Raw genomic sequence first — 16,354 nt, forward strand, 5'->3', positions numbered from 1 at the left:
AAGGAATCTAGGTTTATACCTTTCCAATTTTAGACTCAAAATCAACAGGTATTGCGACAAAGTTTTTTCTGTCGCTGGTCGAGTTACCCTATGTCTCCAGTTCCTTTTCAAAATCAAGAAAGGGATCTGGGTTTATACCCTTCGATTGCAAGATCCCTACACAAATAACAACTTGCATGAGACACTGTCCTTTAATTGTTCCTTAATCTAAACATTGAAAACGAAATCAAAGAAGGATGAGATTGAAATTTACCTTTGGGGTGTTAGGTCCAAAAGAAATTTGAGGGCAGTGAGTGCCGAGATTCTGTGGCATGTGAGAAAGTTTGAAGGACAGAGAGATTTTTAAAAATTTGAGAAGTGGTGGACACTGTGTTGTTCTGGTATGCTATAAACGGGTCCATTCGGGGGCCAGTGAAACTAAAGTTTTGGAACCACCCCGCCCCGCCCCGTCTCGTTCATTCTCTACTAAAATCGAACCTGCCCCATACCCGTACCGAACCGATTGTACCCAGCCCATGCCCCATGGGTCCTAGACCCATTTGTCCACCCCTAGTTTACATATCCTCTTTGAGACGACTTCCACACATCTGTTCTATATATATAGGCAACTCTTTCTACATATTGCACATTTATTTTGACCACCTCAAGCAAGACATACAAATGTTACAGAAAATTATTCTAAGCACATGAACTTATCGTGATCATACAAATAAATGTGTAGTCAAGAGTAAATATAACAAGTTGGGAGTCCATGATATAATCCTCAAAATTAATTTAGCCATTTTTAGTACACTCGTGAAATTATAGTTGTATCTATCACCCTCGATGAGATGGGCAAATTGAAGCTGTAAATACGACCTTGGGCAGCTTGCTTTGAAGTTTGTCGGCAAAAAGGCCAAAATCAAGCCCTCCCTTATGGTTACTATGGAAATTAGAAACACTACATGGCACCTTAACTGAAAAATCAAATAAAAATTTTGAACTGCAAAATTTAGAAAAATATTAAAACACAAACCACAAAACGAAAACTTTTTACCAGTCCAATTTCTAATCTGTCTGCAAAGAGAAATGTCCTATCAGAAGCCAATGTAAGTCAAGTATATACAAGTGCTTGTGCCTTTTTAGCCTTGATCACTTAAATGCCAACATTGCCAATTGCAGCACAGTTGCAAATCAAAATCAACTTAAATTAATCTGATGCAAAACCTCCGGCAGGGGTAGAGATATTACAAAACTTCTTTTCCTTTTTCCACATTTCTGATTTTCTTTTTCTATCAAAGCTTCCTTTGCATGTCTTGTGGAAGAAAGGTGAGGGATGGAACCAATTAAAATGCTCACACAAAAGACCAGTTTATGAAGGAGAAGGCCAGGCAATGGACAGAGTTTTCTTCTGCAGCAAGTACTTTCCATGCAATCGCTTGTTCGTACGACACGTGGCGAGCCATCGTTGACATGCAAATGCCGGCTGGCAAGTACGCAAAACCCTGATGAGGAAGAAAGGATAAAAGATGAATTAGGCTACAATGAGAGACAGCATATGGCTTTACACGTAACTGAGGGAGGGAAGAAAGTTCAAACATCTCATGTACCTGGTTCATTAGTTTAGAAAAGTCTGCGCACAACGTCTTGCGTCCGGCCTCGTCAAAAATCTTATCCAATGAGATGTCCTGAAGGGCGACTAATGTTGTTTCCAGCATGTCAAGTCCTGCCTGGTTTGCAAAGGTGAAAACCGGCATTGACTGCAAAACAAACAAATTGCGCAGATTACGATCTCCACAAATTATTAATCAGAATGACATGTTAAATTTGTCCCGCTACTCGGAATCGATATAAAGACTTAGCATGTGTGTCAGTCATGATGCAATGTACCTTTAATGAACAACACAAAATAGCATCTTGGTGATGCCATAAATGTTTCAACATCGAGTCACCACCAAAGGAATCAGGTCTCAGCAGTTCTCCCCCAACATGATAACTGTAGGTGAGAAAGAAACGGATTGAGAAATAGAAATTATGCGCAAATACGGTACGTTTTTCCCAACAGATGAATCATGCATGCAATCTAAAGTATTCAACAAAGAACTTGCCTGTAACTCTGGCAGATCCAGTGAGCCAGTGTCTCAGCTTCTGGAGAGCTGGGAGATAGTTTTGGTCCCACAGACGGACTCAATCCAGATGGAGATATAGCCATTGCAACTCTCTGCACGGATGAAATTACGCTACGAACATACTGCCGTGCCATGTTTGCCACATTCTCTTGTAGACTATTATCAAGCGGAAACTGGAAGGCAATCGTCAATACTGATCGAGTATTGTGAAATGTAGTTAGATCTCCAGCTGCATTGCTCGTTGTTGAGCCGACTTCAAGACTGGATGCCAGATCTAATGTTCGATGCGTATTCAAAGTAGCCTTTGAATCACTCTGTATTCATAATTGCAAGACATTAGCATGTTGGGGGAGCCCAAAAAACACATTAAGATGTAGTCCAGCATGGCCCGAAGGCTATGAAAATATTGATGCATATGTCTATTTGGTTGAATTAACAGGTAAAACCCACGTGAAGCACAAAAAAAACTCAACTGTTTTTGAATCCAATGGGATAATACGGAAACCAGAGGGAAGCAAGGGAGCATCATCTGGAAACATCTCATCAATTGGGGCAAAAACAAGCTCAGAACAGGCTCCGGCAGCATTCTCATCAACTCCACTACATATCTGCCAATAGAAACAAGACATTTTTTCGTATGATCAGTACACAATAGTACCCCAACAGATAGTAGCAAGGACGGCAGTAGCTGAACAAGCAGCAGGAAAAAGCACCTGCAAGAGATGAATGTCCCTTGATGCAAAAGCATCCTCTTGAGTGAGAGAATGGCCTTCAAGTCGAACAACTTCAAGCAACTGGAATCAAAATTAGAGGTTAGAAAAAAGAAAAGAAAAGAAAAGGGGGATGAGAAGCACCCTGTAGAATATACTTGCACTCTAACATGACAGAAAGTGGTTGCAATTATCATCCTGTTGATGTAATGTTTCACAACAATGGTTCAGATGTTACTCACAAAAGTAAAATAAAAATCTGAACCAATTGAAACAGCATACCTCCTCTTGTTCAATTGTGTGACCAAGCGGCATGATAATTTGTCCCCCGGTAAACCTTGTTGGCCTCATCCCAGGATAAGCATACGAACCAGCTTTCAAAGATGCGGCAGAGTAGGCATCAACATTGAAATCTGCCCACTCTGAACGGTGCTCCCTCAAGAAACGAACGAGAACAGCTGGGGGAACATTCTGGAGTTGAAAAAGATACGCATGCCAAGTTCTCATTAGCTAAAATTTACGGTTTAGCCAACAAGCTGGAGAAAGCATAAGCTCTTAGCCATTCAAAACTAACACTGATTTCCACTAATCCAATTAGACAGCAATATTAAGAGATGCAGACGGGACAAAATCATTGTAAATGCAGCCCTCTGGATAAAGCTCAATGCCCAATCTCAGAACAACAAAGCAATAAAGAAGAATCATGGACATTCTACTATTTTCCCAACACAGAAAAGGCTACTCAAACTCTACAAAATAGGTCAGGGACTCGGGACAAACATATACATCTTAGGTATCAAGAAACATAAATTGAGTTCAAAAGACATATATCCTCATTCATCATGCAAGAAGATTAGATAACAAAGCAAATATGCTCATTCGTGATCCGAGAAGAGTAGATAAGAAAGGCATCTTAGATCATAACACAGAAACTATCATTTTTAGAGTTGATGGTCGTCAGATTCCAGACGTACTTGTAGTAACATGGAAGCCTTTGCACAAAGAACACCTCCAAGTAATGCAAGGGAATTGGCATGGTTCGAAGTAGAAGTTAAATTCTTGGTTGAATTAACTGTAATTATAACATCTTCAGCACCATCACAGTTGACCAATGACCATCCATCATCATTGAATCCATTGACAGCATCATTGAAGCCTCTACAAGAAGACATATCGATAAATTTTATTTACATAAATGATATAGAAAGATGGTGGTTATTAACACTGAAAAAGGTGACAAAGCAATTATACAAACAGATGTATCAAATGAGCAAATGATTAATAAGTGAAGTATAATAACCCACCTGATCAATCTTTGGCTAAAGGTTCGCAGAACAGCTGGCTGCCTGCCCAAGCTGTATACCACTTCACCACTCGTTTCCTGAGCTATTTGCCTGATATACCGTAACGCCTTCATAAAAGAAGCTTAGTTAGTACTTCTATTCTCAAAATATCTAATGAATTTTGTAGGATGGGGAGGGGAGGGGTTTATTAGTTTATCTTTCCGTTCTACAGTCAACATGCTATTAACACTAGCACACCACAGTATTCTAAAGAATAAATGGAATTTACATTGAGAAATTCTACTTTCCAGGGTGCCTTTGGTTCATATCAAAGGGTTTAAAACTTAATGTCTAAAGACATAAAGGAAGTTGATCACATAATGTGAGCTCAGAAAATTCACTTTTTATACAGAAATCAGAATATCAAGCACTTATACATTGATTGTACAGAAGAAAGTATCAAGTCAATGACTCAATCATTAACTACTCACCGCAATAGTCATTCTTTGTGCCACCACTTTGGACGATTCATAAAGCGGTCGCAGCACCTCTGGCACACTCCATGCCTGAAATAAGATGAGAAACAATTGAGTTTTTCTAACTAAGAGACTTACGAGAGTAAGAATCCGAAATTCATACCTCAAGATTCAGGTGGTCAACGATATGAATGATTGATCCTCCACCCTCACATGGTCGAATCAGATAACCACTAGGAAGCATCACGCCTCTAACAAACTGTGAAGCAGAAGCTGGATTTGGGCCAGCGCCAGAACCAGAAAGAGATCTTTCACACACCTTGTAACATAGATAACAAAATATTTTTAGAGCACATTAGGTATCCACTTACAGGAGTACAAAAATAGAGAAGGAAGTCAAATTTGTATTTGTCATAAACTGGTATGCACAAAGTATGACAACATAATATACACCAGAATGCTTACCACAAAACTGCCATTGTCTAGAGTTGTAGTGTATCTCAGGGTCCAAAAATCCCTTGCAGGAGCCAAAGTAGTTGGAGCATATGTCTAGAACAATTAAATGTTAGTTATTCCTTTAAACAAAAACACACGGTAAAACATAATCAGGGAAAAAATTTCCAAGTTTCCAACACTTTTTGTTCACCTGTGTATATATAAGTTCTATGGTTCCTCCATTTCCAGCAGGAAACATGGTAAAAACTTCAAGGCTCCGACAGTCCCGGAACCAAGATGGACGATCTTTAAGGATCTCTGCAATCTGTTGTACATGAATAATTAACTTCAAATTCAAATGCTTCATGTACCTTGTCACATGAAACTAAGGCGTATACAAATATGTAGCAAAAAAAATTCTAGCACTATCAAATGATGTACATTCTTACCTTCGTAGGCTCTAAACTTACGAGGCCACAGGCTCTTGCAGCCACTCCACTGCAACTTTGTGAAATGGCAAAGATCCCAACCGAATCCGGACCAGGCTGGCAAACAATTGAATAAGATGATTCAGCATGCATAAGATGAACAATTTATACCATATGATTGCACAAAAATTTAACAAGAGAGAAGATACACAAACGAGCATTTCCCAAAAATAATAAAAACAAGAAGCAACCTTCATCCCAGGCATCTGGACCCAATCGACAGCAGTTCCTGTAGCCTTGGATAGGAACTCTGCCAAGGTCTCCTCCGCTATGGATAGGAGTCTGCCAAATAACATAATGAAGATTAGATCATGTAATACAAGAAAATCAACATGCCAGTAAATATTTACAAAGGGAATTAGGAAAGGTGAAACTCAATTGGCAGTAAAAATTTACCCAGCAGGGTTATTAGCATCTCTAAGAGAATGCTGAGGAGTTGTCACCAGAGAGTCACAGCTTGCATCAGTAGTTGCAGCTGGTGCCTACAAGAAAATCACTTATTAGAGGGTTAAGTTCTAGCAACCACTAAATTCTACTGCAATTCAGTTGGCCATGCTAAACTCCATTAAATTGGAATAAATGCAAAACTTGCAGATGCAATATTAAAACTTGGCCAAAACATATTAAAACTTTCTAATAAATAACTGCTAAAAGACAAAATATAATTCCAATCCCGGACTATAAAAAGAAAATTCATTCCCTAAAATCTATGATAATTATACTTACAGTATGCAATTGTTGGCGCATATAACCATTTTCACAAACAAGCTGAGAGACTTGTTTCTGTAATCGATCATTTTCCTCCATCAGCAGTTTGTTCATTGCTGATAACTTTCTGTTTACAATCTGCAGTCTTGAGGACTCTTTTCTCTGCTTCTCCCTACACCTGCATACGCAAAACACCAAATCCCCTTCTTTTTTTAACCCAAAATGAATAATCTCAAGGCCAAATCAAACATTAAAACCTTCAAAAAAGTGGAATTGAGTAAAACCCAATTTTTAAATCACCTCATATATAAAAAAAATGAAGAAAAAATCCCATATGTAAAAGCTAAATTCTAAAAAGTATGGTCTTGAACTTTGATCAAACTGGGAAATTGACCAAAACCAAGTTTTCAAAATTACCCAAGAATCAAACTTGATGCACCCAAAAGGACAAAAGCAATGAGGGTAAAAAACCCAGTTGCGAATCAGTCCTTTTCATATGTACCTGCGGTTCTGGAACCAGACTTTGATCTGTCTGGGCTCAATGTTTGATAAAATGGGGCACTCCCGGATCAATTGTTGCCTACGCAGAGAGCTCGGCTTGGGGCACTCGGCGTAGACTCTCTCAAGAGCTTCCACTTGCTCAGATGTGTAACGTACATATTTTCCGGCATCGAGGTGCTTGTTTATGCTGCTCCCACTGCTGCTCTCCCTGTGGTGAGCCACAACCATGGCCATTTTCCCAAACCCCAAACCAACAAAAGCTTAAAGCTAATATAAACAGCAAAAAGTGGGAGGAGAGAGAGGAGAGTGATGGTTTGTTTTGGTTTTTCTCTGGATTTCAGAAGAAGGTTAAAGATTTTCTGCTTTGTAAAGTCCGTCTAAAGAGAGAGTGAGGAGAGAGAGATTAAGTGTAAATGGTTGAGCAAGACTGGATTTTTGAGACAGAAGATTCTTGGGTTTGTGTGAACAGGGGCAGTGGCTGCTTGCTTGTTGGTGAAGACCCAATTCGGGGTTTCGGTTATAAAATCAAAGTCTGGGTTTTTCCTTAATTTCTTCACACAGCTCTCTGTTATTGGTTGCTGTGATTGGAACGTTGAATACAATACAAAATTTTACAAACGAAAGCTCAAAGCCAAAACTTCTAGCTCTTTTGAACAGAAAGATACCAACTTCTTCTCTTTCCAAGAAAGTCCAAAGATATGACACAGACACACAAAACCCACTTATTCCATTGAGTTTCCAAAAACCACCACCTCAATCAGTCTTTTTCCACCCATAGATCCATTTTATCATACAATGAATAGAAGCTTGTTACACATTGCAACTTTGGTTTGAACAAAAAATACAAAGCTCAAAATCATAGTGTCAGGAGAAATGAAATCTCCAGAAGCATCAGAGAGATGGATGTAGGAGAAGACAATCCATAAGAAGAGAGAGAGAAACCCTAATCATAATTATCCTAAAGAGGGAAGCTGTTTTTGCCACTTTCCAGTGAGAAAATGTGAGAGAAGAGTTATGGGGTTGGCTTCATTATTTGATTATTTTATCAGAGAGAGGGGAGGGGAGCTAAAAAGGCAGTGATCTGAGCTGAGCAGAAACAGTGGAGAATAGAAGAGAGGAGAGAGAAAGGTAGAGGAGAGAGAAAGGGAGTGTTTATGTGGCACGCATATCGACACATTTAGCAGTGTCGAGCTCCCAATTTTTTATTTTGAGTAGTTTAATATGGATGATTATTTATATGATTTCGGCGCATTTACGTCGTTGTCCCTAGTGTATTTTTGTAATGACGTCTTATACCGTAGGGGACACATCTATAGGGGCTGAGGCTCTCCTGTCAAATGCCTCGGTCAAGTAAACCAAATCTTATCTTCGCATCCAAAAAAACAAGAAATGCTAAAGAGAGTCCTTCAAAGTGGGCTCTCTACGCATTTTTTGTCAACTTTGTTTAACTTTAATTTTCGTATTAATACTAACAAATATTGTGTAAATAGTAAAAGATGATAGAAAGTTTATAAATAATTTTTCTTTTAAGAGAGACTTCTAAGCATTTCTCAGAAAACACATTTATAAATCTATAGTTTAATATTAATTTTCATGCTAACATTATAAAATATTGTATAAAAAACATGAGGTGACAGAGAGTTCATAGAATCTCACATTTGAAAAAGTCTCATTAGCATTTCTTTTCAATTTTTCAAAGTCTCAATTTCTCAAACAAAAAAAAAAAAAAAAAAAACCAAATTCACTTCACTTCGGTTCTTCTGTTTAGAAATGATTCTAAAACGGCTAAAAACGTATGTTTCTATAGAAAAGTTTGGAAGTTTTCTAATTATATTAGTTCTAACCATTGCGTATACTTTTTCTTTTTTATTATTTAGATGTCACATGAAGGTTTGAAATTATTACAATAATTTAGAGAATTAGGAGCTTTGAACTCATGATACATGGGTGGAAATTCAACACCATATCTACTAGGATATTGAATATTCTAACACTTTAATTACATATAGAATCTTTTCTTCAACTCGATTTTGAGAGTATCACTAATAATACCTAATAAAATAATTCCTTCTAGGAAAATATATTTATTTCAATTGGACATAAAAAGGGGCATTTAGATTTGAGTTCAAAAAATTAACATGCTATTAAGTAAAGTCTGATATTATCTTTTTTTCTAACAAAAAACTAATACGCTAACATAAACTCACCTACAAAGTATACGATCTAACTCAAGGAAGAAATACATGAATGAATAATATACTTATAAACAAGATATGAAATCTAATTAAAGGGCACAAAAACATAATATATCTACAAGTAAGACACATTAACATGTGATACTATAAAAAAAGTATTTGGCATATAAGAAGATAAATACAATTACATGTAGGGGTGGTTCAATATGGGATCCCAAATCGAAAATGGATCTCAAATTCCAAACCGAAAATTTTCAGGATGGGAATTGAAAACCAATCTTGAGCTGAAATTCGATATTCCTAATTTTCAAAATTCCCGAATGTTTTCAGTATTTCAGGATGGATCAAGACTAGATTTTGTGTTTTGGGCTGAAATTTGAGATTTTTGGGAGGCTAAAATTTGAGCTTTTGGCCTGAAATTTTGTTACTCAATTTTATATCAATTGAAATACCAATTCATTCATACCAAGTCAATTTGATATTCCAAAGTTCCAAAATACTCAATTTCATACTTCTGTTTCTAATATAGTCTACTATCAAACTACTCAAATTTAACATTTAACAGCAACCAAAATAAATATATATATTTGGTTTGGTTTGGGATTTCCAAACCATTGAATATGTAATACCGATTCCCGTACTGAAGGTTCGGGATTGGTTTGGTATGGAGTTTCAAAATTTTCAGTATTATCGGTTTTGGAATTTTTCGGTATAGGATTGGGATTTTTTTTTTTTGGTATGGGATTTTTAGGAAAAAATGCTAGCGTTAATTACTTGTGACATAGGTTGATTATAAAAATTAGAAATAAAATATATGAATCGGGTTTAGAGGAGGAAGAAGAAGAAATAACATATATGAATGGGGTTTAGAGTATGAAGAAGATGAAGAAATAACAAAAAGAAAACGAAACAAGAAGAAATAATTACAAAGATAATTAGGAAGAGATTTATTTTCTATAGTGAATTTTATCATTAAAAAAATAATTAATGATAATAAAATAATCATGAATACAAAGGATCATACCTATTTTAATAAAATGGAGTATTCTTAATATTGGTTCAAAAAGTTAGACTTTATCAAGTTTTCTCTAAAAAAAATTATAGCAAAGTGGTACTATGAAGAATAACCTTTTTATAGTCATTAAATTTAGAAAGTTTTAACGAAAAACCTTCGGTACTGTTTATTTTAACGAAAAATCATATTTTTACACTAAAAAGTCAATCATAGTACTATTCACTTTACCCTTTATTTTATCTTTATCATTAAAACTCAAAGTTTTCAAGCCTTTTTCATTAGTTTTTCTTTAAATTTATGGTCCCAACTTAAGCCAATTATAAAGTAAGAATAAACTCTACATTATAATAAGTTATTATCTTTTTATTTCGGTCTTGAATAAACTTGTCTCATCATAGTAGTAATTGTAAATAAGTCCAAAAATATCAAATGCTACAAATAAAGGTTTAAGATAAACTAAAATATTTCTCTAAACTTGTTTGGGACCATGTTTTATTTTAGATTTGATGCCACATTGTTGAGCTTGCATGTGCGTAATACCTTGTGCTTCTAACTTCTCAAGGTTGTTTACAGTTTCTTGGTATGAAACTTTTGTATGCTTTTAGAGCTTAGGTGTCCCCCCTTTTTCATTGTTACATTTTCGATATTTGCATGCTCCATTATTAAGGTAGTTCCCTTGTATTCATACAACTTTCCTTAATTAAGATTATTTTTTTGAACAAGCGATATTAAATTACAGTCTAATAAGTAATAACCTCCTTATAGTAATACAATTGGTTTGGTCCTAAACATGAAAACCTCGTTTTCTAATAAGATTGGAATGAAATGAATAAGAATTTTTAAGTATTTTGAAGGAAAAAATGAAAAAAAACATTATGACTAACTTAGATGTAGGGGATAAATATTACTCAAGAATAAAAGTTATCAATTCCATTCCTCTTCAAAGTATAGTAGGATTACAAATGAGAAGTTTCGTTCATGTCTAATCTATTCTCCTTCTACTCCCTTTAAAATAAAATAAAAAAAATCTTTCTCCTTTACTTTCAATAGGTCGTGAATTTAAAAAAATTATACATTATAATTCAATCCTCCATGAACGAAGCGAAAGACATTTTTGAAGCCATAGAATAAAGGAACAAGGAGGACCAGTGGCTCTGAATATGATTTCCAAGGGAAGTTTCATTTAATCCAAGACCAAACATCATCAAAAGTAAGAAGAAAAAAAATAGAGTGGGTTTTTGTTTATTAGGAAAAATAAGATAATATGATGAATATAACAACAATATATGCGCGCCATCCGCTGCATCCAAGCGGCAACAACTCTATAATTTTTCGAAAAATTTAATATTATATTTGATGCGTGATCAAAAATTGAGAAGGATAAGTTAAAAGTAAAAATTGGTATGTAGATAACACTACTCTTTATATTTCTAATCATATTTGATGCACTTTTTAATTTCTATTAATACAAAAAACTAAGTGGGATTTGATTCAAATTTGTTTTATGGCATTTTCACTTGCTTTTGGCATGCGTAAAAAGGAATCTCACGTGCTTCCCATGTTCCCATTATACCATCTACAAAACATGTAATTTTTCTTATTATTAAAAATGTACTTCATGAGAAATCATAGTCAATTTGACTTAATTAATGTTTTTTTCAGCATTGGGCAAGCAAATGTCTTTCTGTTTTTAATTTTATTGAATAAAGAAGGAAATACCCAATTACCAAAAGGATATTGCATCAGAAACAACAAGGTGGTATAAAAAACTATAGTTTTCCACATAGGGTTCAAATTAATCTTTTTGATACAATCATACTATCATTGTTTATTTTTTTGTTGAATTTGTTGAAGTAGAATATTTAAACAATTGAGATGATCAAAGTGGCCCTAAGTTCAAGGTACAGAGCTATGACCCCATGAAGAATTCGCATTTGCAATTTGATTGAATCATTATCCATCTGCTTTGTTACTATAATCGTCAATTTTGTTTGACACATACGGATAGCTAAACATTCTTTAAATTTAATAAATTTTTCTTTAGACAATTATAATGAAGATAAACGATTATGTTTATAACATTTATATGACTAAACGGTGTCGTGTCGTTATTGAAGGAGGAACAATTATTGTCGTAGTACTGATATATTTATTAAATAACTAAACTAATTCAATTTCGTGTAGTAATTATGTTTTGAGTGTTGCTATACACACATCATTTATACCTTCCACACTTTTTGTTCATTTATATTTTTTAACATTATTTAATTCATTTGATCCGAAAGCAAAAAAAAGTTGGATTTTATCTCAAGGTTCGACCATACTCCACTTAAGAGAATGTCATTAGGCATATCAAAATTCTACCCCATGAACTTGTATGAGGGTTTGGGTTAGTGCCATTAACAAATATAAATGTCACAAGACCATCCCCATTTTATGAAAAACGATCATCGTCGGATTCTTTTCGTTAGGTACTATGTACATTTAATTTTAGAATGATTTATAATCACACGATATACGATGAACGATCACGATCACGAAATCCTTAGGAAAAGAATCTGGCGAAGATTCTTTTCCCCACTTTACCATCTGTCCGTCCATCCTTACCTTTAAAATTCCACTTGTTTTCCATAAAGATTGTGGAACAATTATTTGTACTAAAATAATGAGCAAATGATGAAAAAATTGTTTATTTTAACCAATAAAAGAATTATTATTAAAATAAAGAGAAATGTAAAGGAGGTTCTCTCAATGTGAAGAGAAATTTTTAGTTGTGACGGGAATACATATGGTACACCATATATTTTTATGTAAGTAGTGGAAAATTTTAATTTTTAAGTTATTAATATTTTAACACACGTATCTCACCATTTATATAGGAACATGTGTTGTACCACCTGGTGTGATGGTCACATTGAAAAATCTCTCCAAAGTGAGACTTTTTATAGTCTTTCCATCAATGCACCTTTTTGACATAATATTTTATAATATTGGTATACAAATTATGCAAAAAATATAAAATAACTGAGCACATGAAGAATTTCACTTTTAAAAGAATCTTTTTAACATTTATTTAAAATAAGGGATGTGATATCCACACACCCCTTTTTACTTTTCACATATCATTCTAATTTTTGGCCTTCGAATTGGATGAAATGAAGAAGATTAACAGATATAAATTAATAAGAATGTGTAAGAAGTAAAAAATGATTTGTGGATATCACATCTATAAAATAAATATGCAACATGGTTAGCCAAAAGATAAAAAAAAATAAACAGATACAATTTTCTATGTATAATTATGTAAAATAAACAGATACAATTTTCAATGTACAATTTTCAAAATACAATTTCCGATGAAAGCACTGCAAGAGAGAGAATTTTGTACTCCAAAAATGGATAAAAAAACATAGCACAAATTCAATCCTACTCCTAAAAAAAATAGCACAAATTCATGAAGGAACAAATCCTGGACGTCAGTGAGAATTTAGAGCATGTCATATCAAGAGATCCTAATTCCTCTATGATCCTATCTACATATATATCAAAAAGACTTTATAGTTTAATATCAATTTTTGTACTAAAAAATTATAAAATATTATGTCAAAAACATAAAGTTGCAAGTAATCTACGAAAAGTCTCATTTTTTAAAAAGTTCTACTTTTGAGAAAATTTCCTTAGCATTTTTTAGAAAAGTCTCATTAATAAAATTTCTATTAATTAATAAAATCTTGGCAAATTCCGCCGTTCCCACTTCCATTTTCGGAACGTGAATCGGCACTGATCTGGCGAATCGTGGTTCATATCTTGGCACTATAACTGGGATAGATGTATTTTGTTTGGATCTGATAACGGGAAGCTTAATTCAACAAAAAGGAAGTTTGACATTCCAGTGTGCTGTCTGCCCAATATGACTTTGCATTCGCTACCTTCCAAGCACATGAAGCATGCGAAATGAGATGATCCAAGTAAGAAGAACATGTGGAAACAAAAGAATACGGAAGAAAATAGTAAAAAGCATAAGAATTTGACTTTCTGCATTGAAAAAGTTTTTCATGCTCCCATGTATGGATATGGTGGTGTTGGCATGATTGTGCATAATCAGCCCCGACACAAGTCTCTCTTTCATGCACATGGAGGGAAGGGGAAACCAAGGATATTCTTTATGTATTGGCAAGATTTTGGGAGCATCAATCATGATGTGCCTATTTCATACCTAATATTGGTGTTACGATATCTATCAGCACCATACATATCGAGTATAAGCCGTATCTTAGAAGTAGTAGCTATATGATTTTGTTGAGAAGAGTCTTCGCGGCTGTAGTGACTTTATCCTTCTGAGGAGGAGAGCATGTTGTTGTAATTTTGACTTACAGCTCAACTTTTGAGCTTAAAGCGACAACACTTGTTCGAATTTGAGGTGATAGTTTTGTGGTTTGTGCGCTAAGCAATAGCTATGAGGTGGAAGCTCAACCTTTGTTGGAAGTGACTTGTAGGAGGGTCTTTTTTGCTGGCAATTGCAAGATAATCAAAGGGTAGTGCACTCTTTTTGTTGTAGTGGTTTTGAAGGATTCATAGCCACATTTTCTTGTCGTTTGTCATTTTCAAGACCGTTAGATGATGATACGATGTTTCCCTTGTGTGTTTGATGGTGTTGGGTTCGGCTTCTAGGGTTTAGGCTCTATGAGCATATCTTTCATATTGGTTAGGTTTCTCATGTGGATGATTTTTTGTATTATGTTTTATTTTCTTTTTTGTGGTTTAATAATCTGTCCGTCATGCAAGGGACTATGTATATCTTCGTGATCCCTCATAGCAGGCCGTCTTTGCTTGAGGAGCGTCTTCTTTTGCAAATACAATTTATTAGAAGGTGACGCAAGGTTTGTATTCGTAACGTTATCTTTCTATTTGGTTGAGTATGGTTATGTGGCTAGGTTTTGTATTGTCTTTTGGCTGCGTTTGTATCATGGAATTGTATTCCCAATTGATGATGTTCCTCGTTCTATTTTATCAATGAAATGTTTCTTACCATAATATGAAAGGGAATAAACCGTATGAACATGGTGTTAACCCTAAAATCTGCAAGCCTACTTGGAATTTAAACCAAGAATTTAGGACTTGAGTACGCCATTCGAGAGTCTTGAGTGGAACACGCTTGCCAATGTGCAACCGAGAGGCCGCATGTATATTTAGCGTGCTGATGTTTTGCACTGGTCTAAACTTCAAATCAAACAATTACCGTCGATGAAAGACCTTCTTGATCTTGGATTTTGCAATCTAAAGACAAGGTCATGCTAATCGTTATGATAGTTTCAATATACAACATTGTGCTCTGTCTCAGTTCAAAAGTCTCTCAGACCAAAACAAGGCTAATGGGACAAAGGTACTTGAACGTTACGATGGTCGTAATAACAAACGCTTTACAACTATGTTCGTGCATAAATGTTGTATATGCTCTAACCACAGAATGTCAATCAAGACCATACGTTTAGAGAATATACCGTATGAAGCATTTATGCAATACAAAATTTTATCATCAACATTAAGAAATACCAAGCATCTTTTGGCTAAAAGTGAACAAAGATAGCGGAGTTCTTCTATTCCTTGACATATGCAGGCTTAATAAGAAAGTAGATTATACCTATTCCAAAGTACATATTATGATTCATGGTTGCAAAAGAGGAGCCATATAACACATGGTAGGTGGGTTATGCATCATATATATAATAACTGTTTCCATATATATATATATATATATGTATATATAGTACACAATCAATGAGGTATGATGGGCAATAACAAGAATCTAGATCTTCGTCAGATCTTCTTTGTGAAGATTTTAGATATTCATGAATAATATCCTTTTATCATATATCATGTGATCAGAAATTATTTTAAATATTTTTATTTCAAATTAAACATAAATAGTAATTGATAAAAACTAATCACATGATATACAATAAACAAACACAATTCACAAATCTCCAGAATCCTCACCATAAGAATCCAAAGAGGATCCTGTTGCCCTTAACAAAGTCAAATGGGGTAAAATACTTTTTCTTCTTTATAAACTTTAGATGATGAGATTGACATCCTTCCACTTTGTCCCCCTCCTCCCTTATTCTGCCCTTTATTTTTTTGACAATATTTTTATACAATGATATTAAGAGGTGAAGATTTATGGAAAAGGATTCTCGCCAGATTTTTTTTTCTTCTGAAGATTCAGGATATTATGTGATCATGATCGTTCATTGTATATCGTGCGATCAGAAATTATTTAAAATTTAAAATTAAATATAAATAGTTCCTAACAAAAACTGACCGCAAGATGTATGATGAACAGTCTTGATCCCGAGATACCTCGAATCGCGAGGAAAAGGATCTGGCAAGGATCATTTTCCAAGATTTATAATGCTAGAGAGATCAAAATTTTAA

The 16,354-nt window shown here is 34.7% G+C and overlaps 1 protein-coding gene across 1 annotated transcript; it reads right to left on the reverse strand.

The window, feature by feature from the left end:
- Positions 1-1,019: 1,019 nt before the first annotated feature.
- LOC103956765 (homeobox-leucine zipper protein REVOLUTA) lies at positions 1,020-7,894 on the reverse strand. Its single transcript, XM_009368794.3, has 18 exons — positions 6,711-7,894; positions 6,227-6,386; positions 5,897-5,982; positions 5,692-5,782; positions 5,462-5,557; positions 5,224-5,337; positions 5,043-5,126; positions 4,741-4,896; positions 4,593-4,667; positions 4,123-4,229; positions 3,793-3,976; positions 3,101-3,289; positions 2,822-2,902; positions 2,582-2,716; positions 2,088-2,422; positions 1,870-1,975; positions 1,590-1,739; positions 1,020-1,484 (listed from the first exon to the last, which is right to left on the reverse strand). The coding sequence occupies exons 1-18, from the start codon at positions 6,941-6,943 to the stop codon at positions 1,335-1,337; spliced, it is 2,532 nt and encodes an 843-aa protein (XP_009367069.2). The 5' UTR covers positions 6,944-7,894; the 3' UTR covers positions 1,020-1,334.
- Positions 7,895-16,354: the final 8,460 nt, after the last annotated feature.

Source organism: the organism of the source record quoted next, unplaced genomic scaffold, assembly GCF_019419815.1.
Source record: "Pyrus x bretschneideri cultivar Hongxiangsu unplaced genomic scaffold, Pyrus_bretschneideri_v1 Contig5, whole genome shotgun sequence".
In the NCBI taxonomy this organism is placed as follows: domain Eukaryota; kingdom Viridiplantae; phylum Streptophyta; class Magnoliopsida; order Rosales; family Rosaceae; genus Pyrus; species Pyrus x bretschneideri.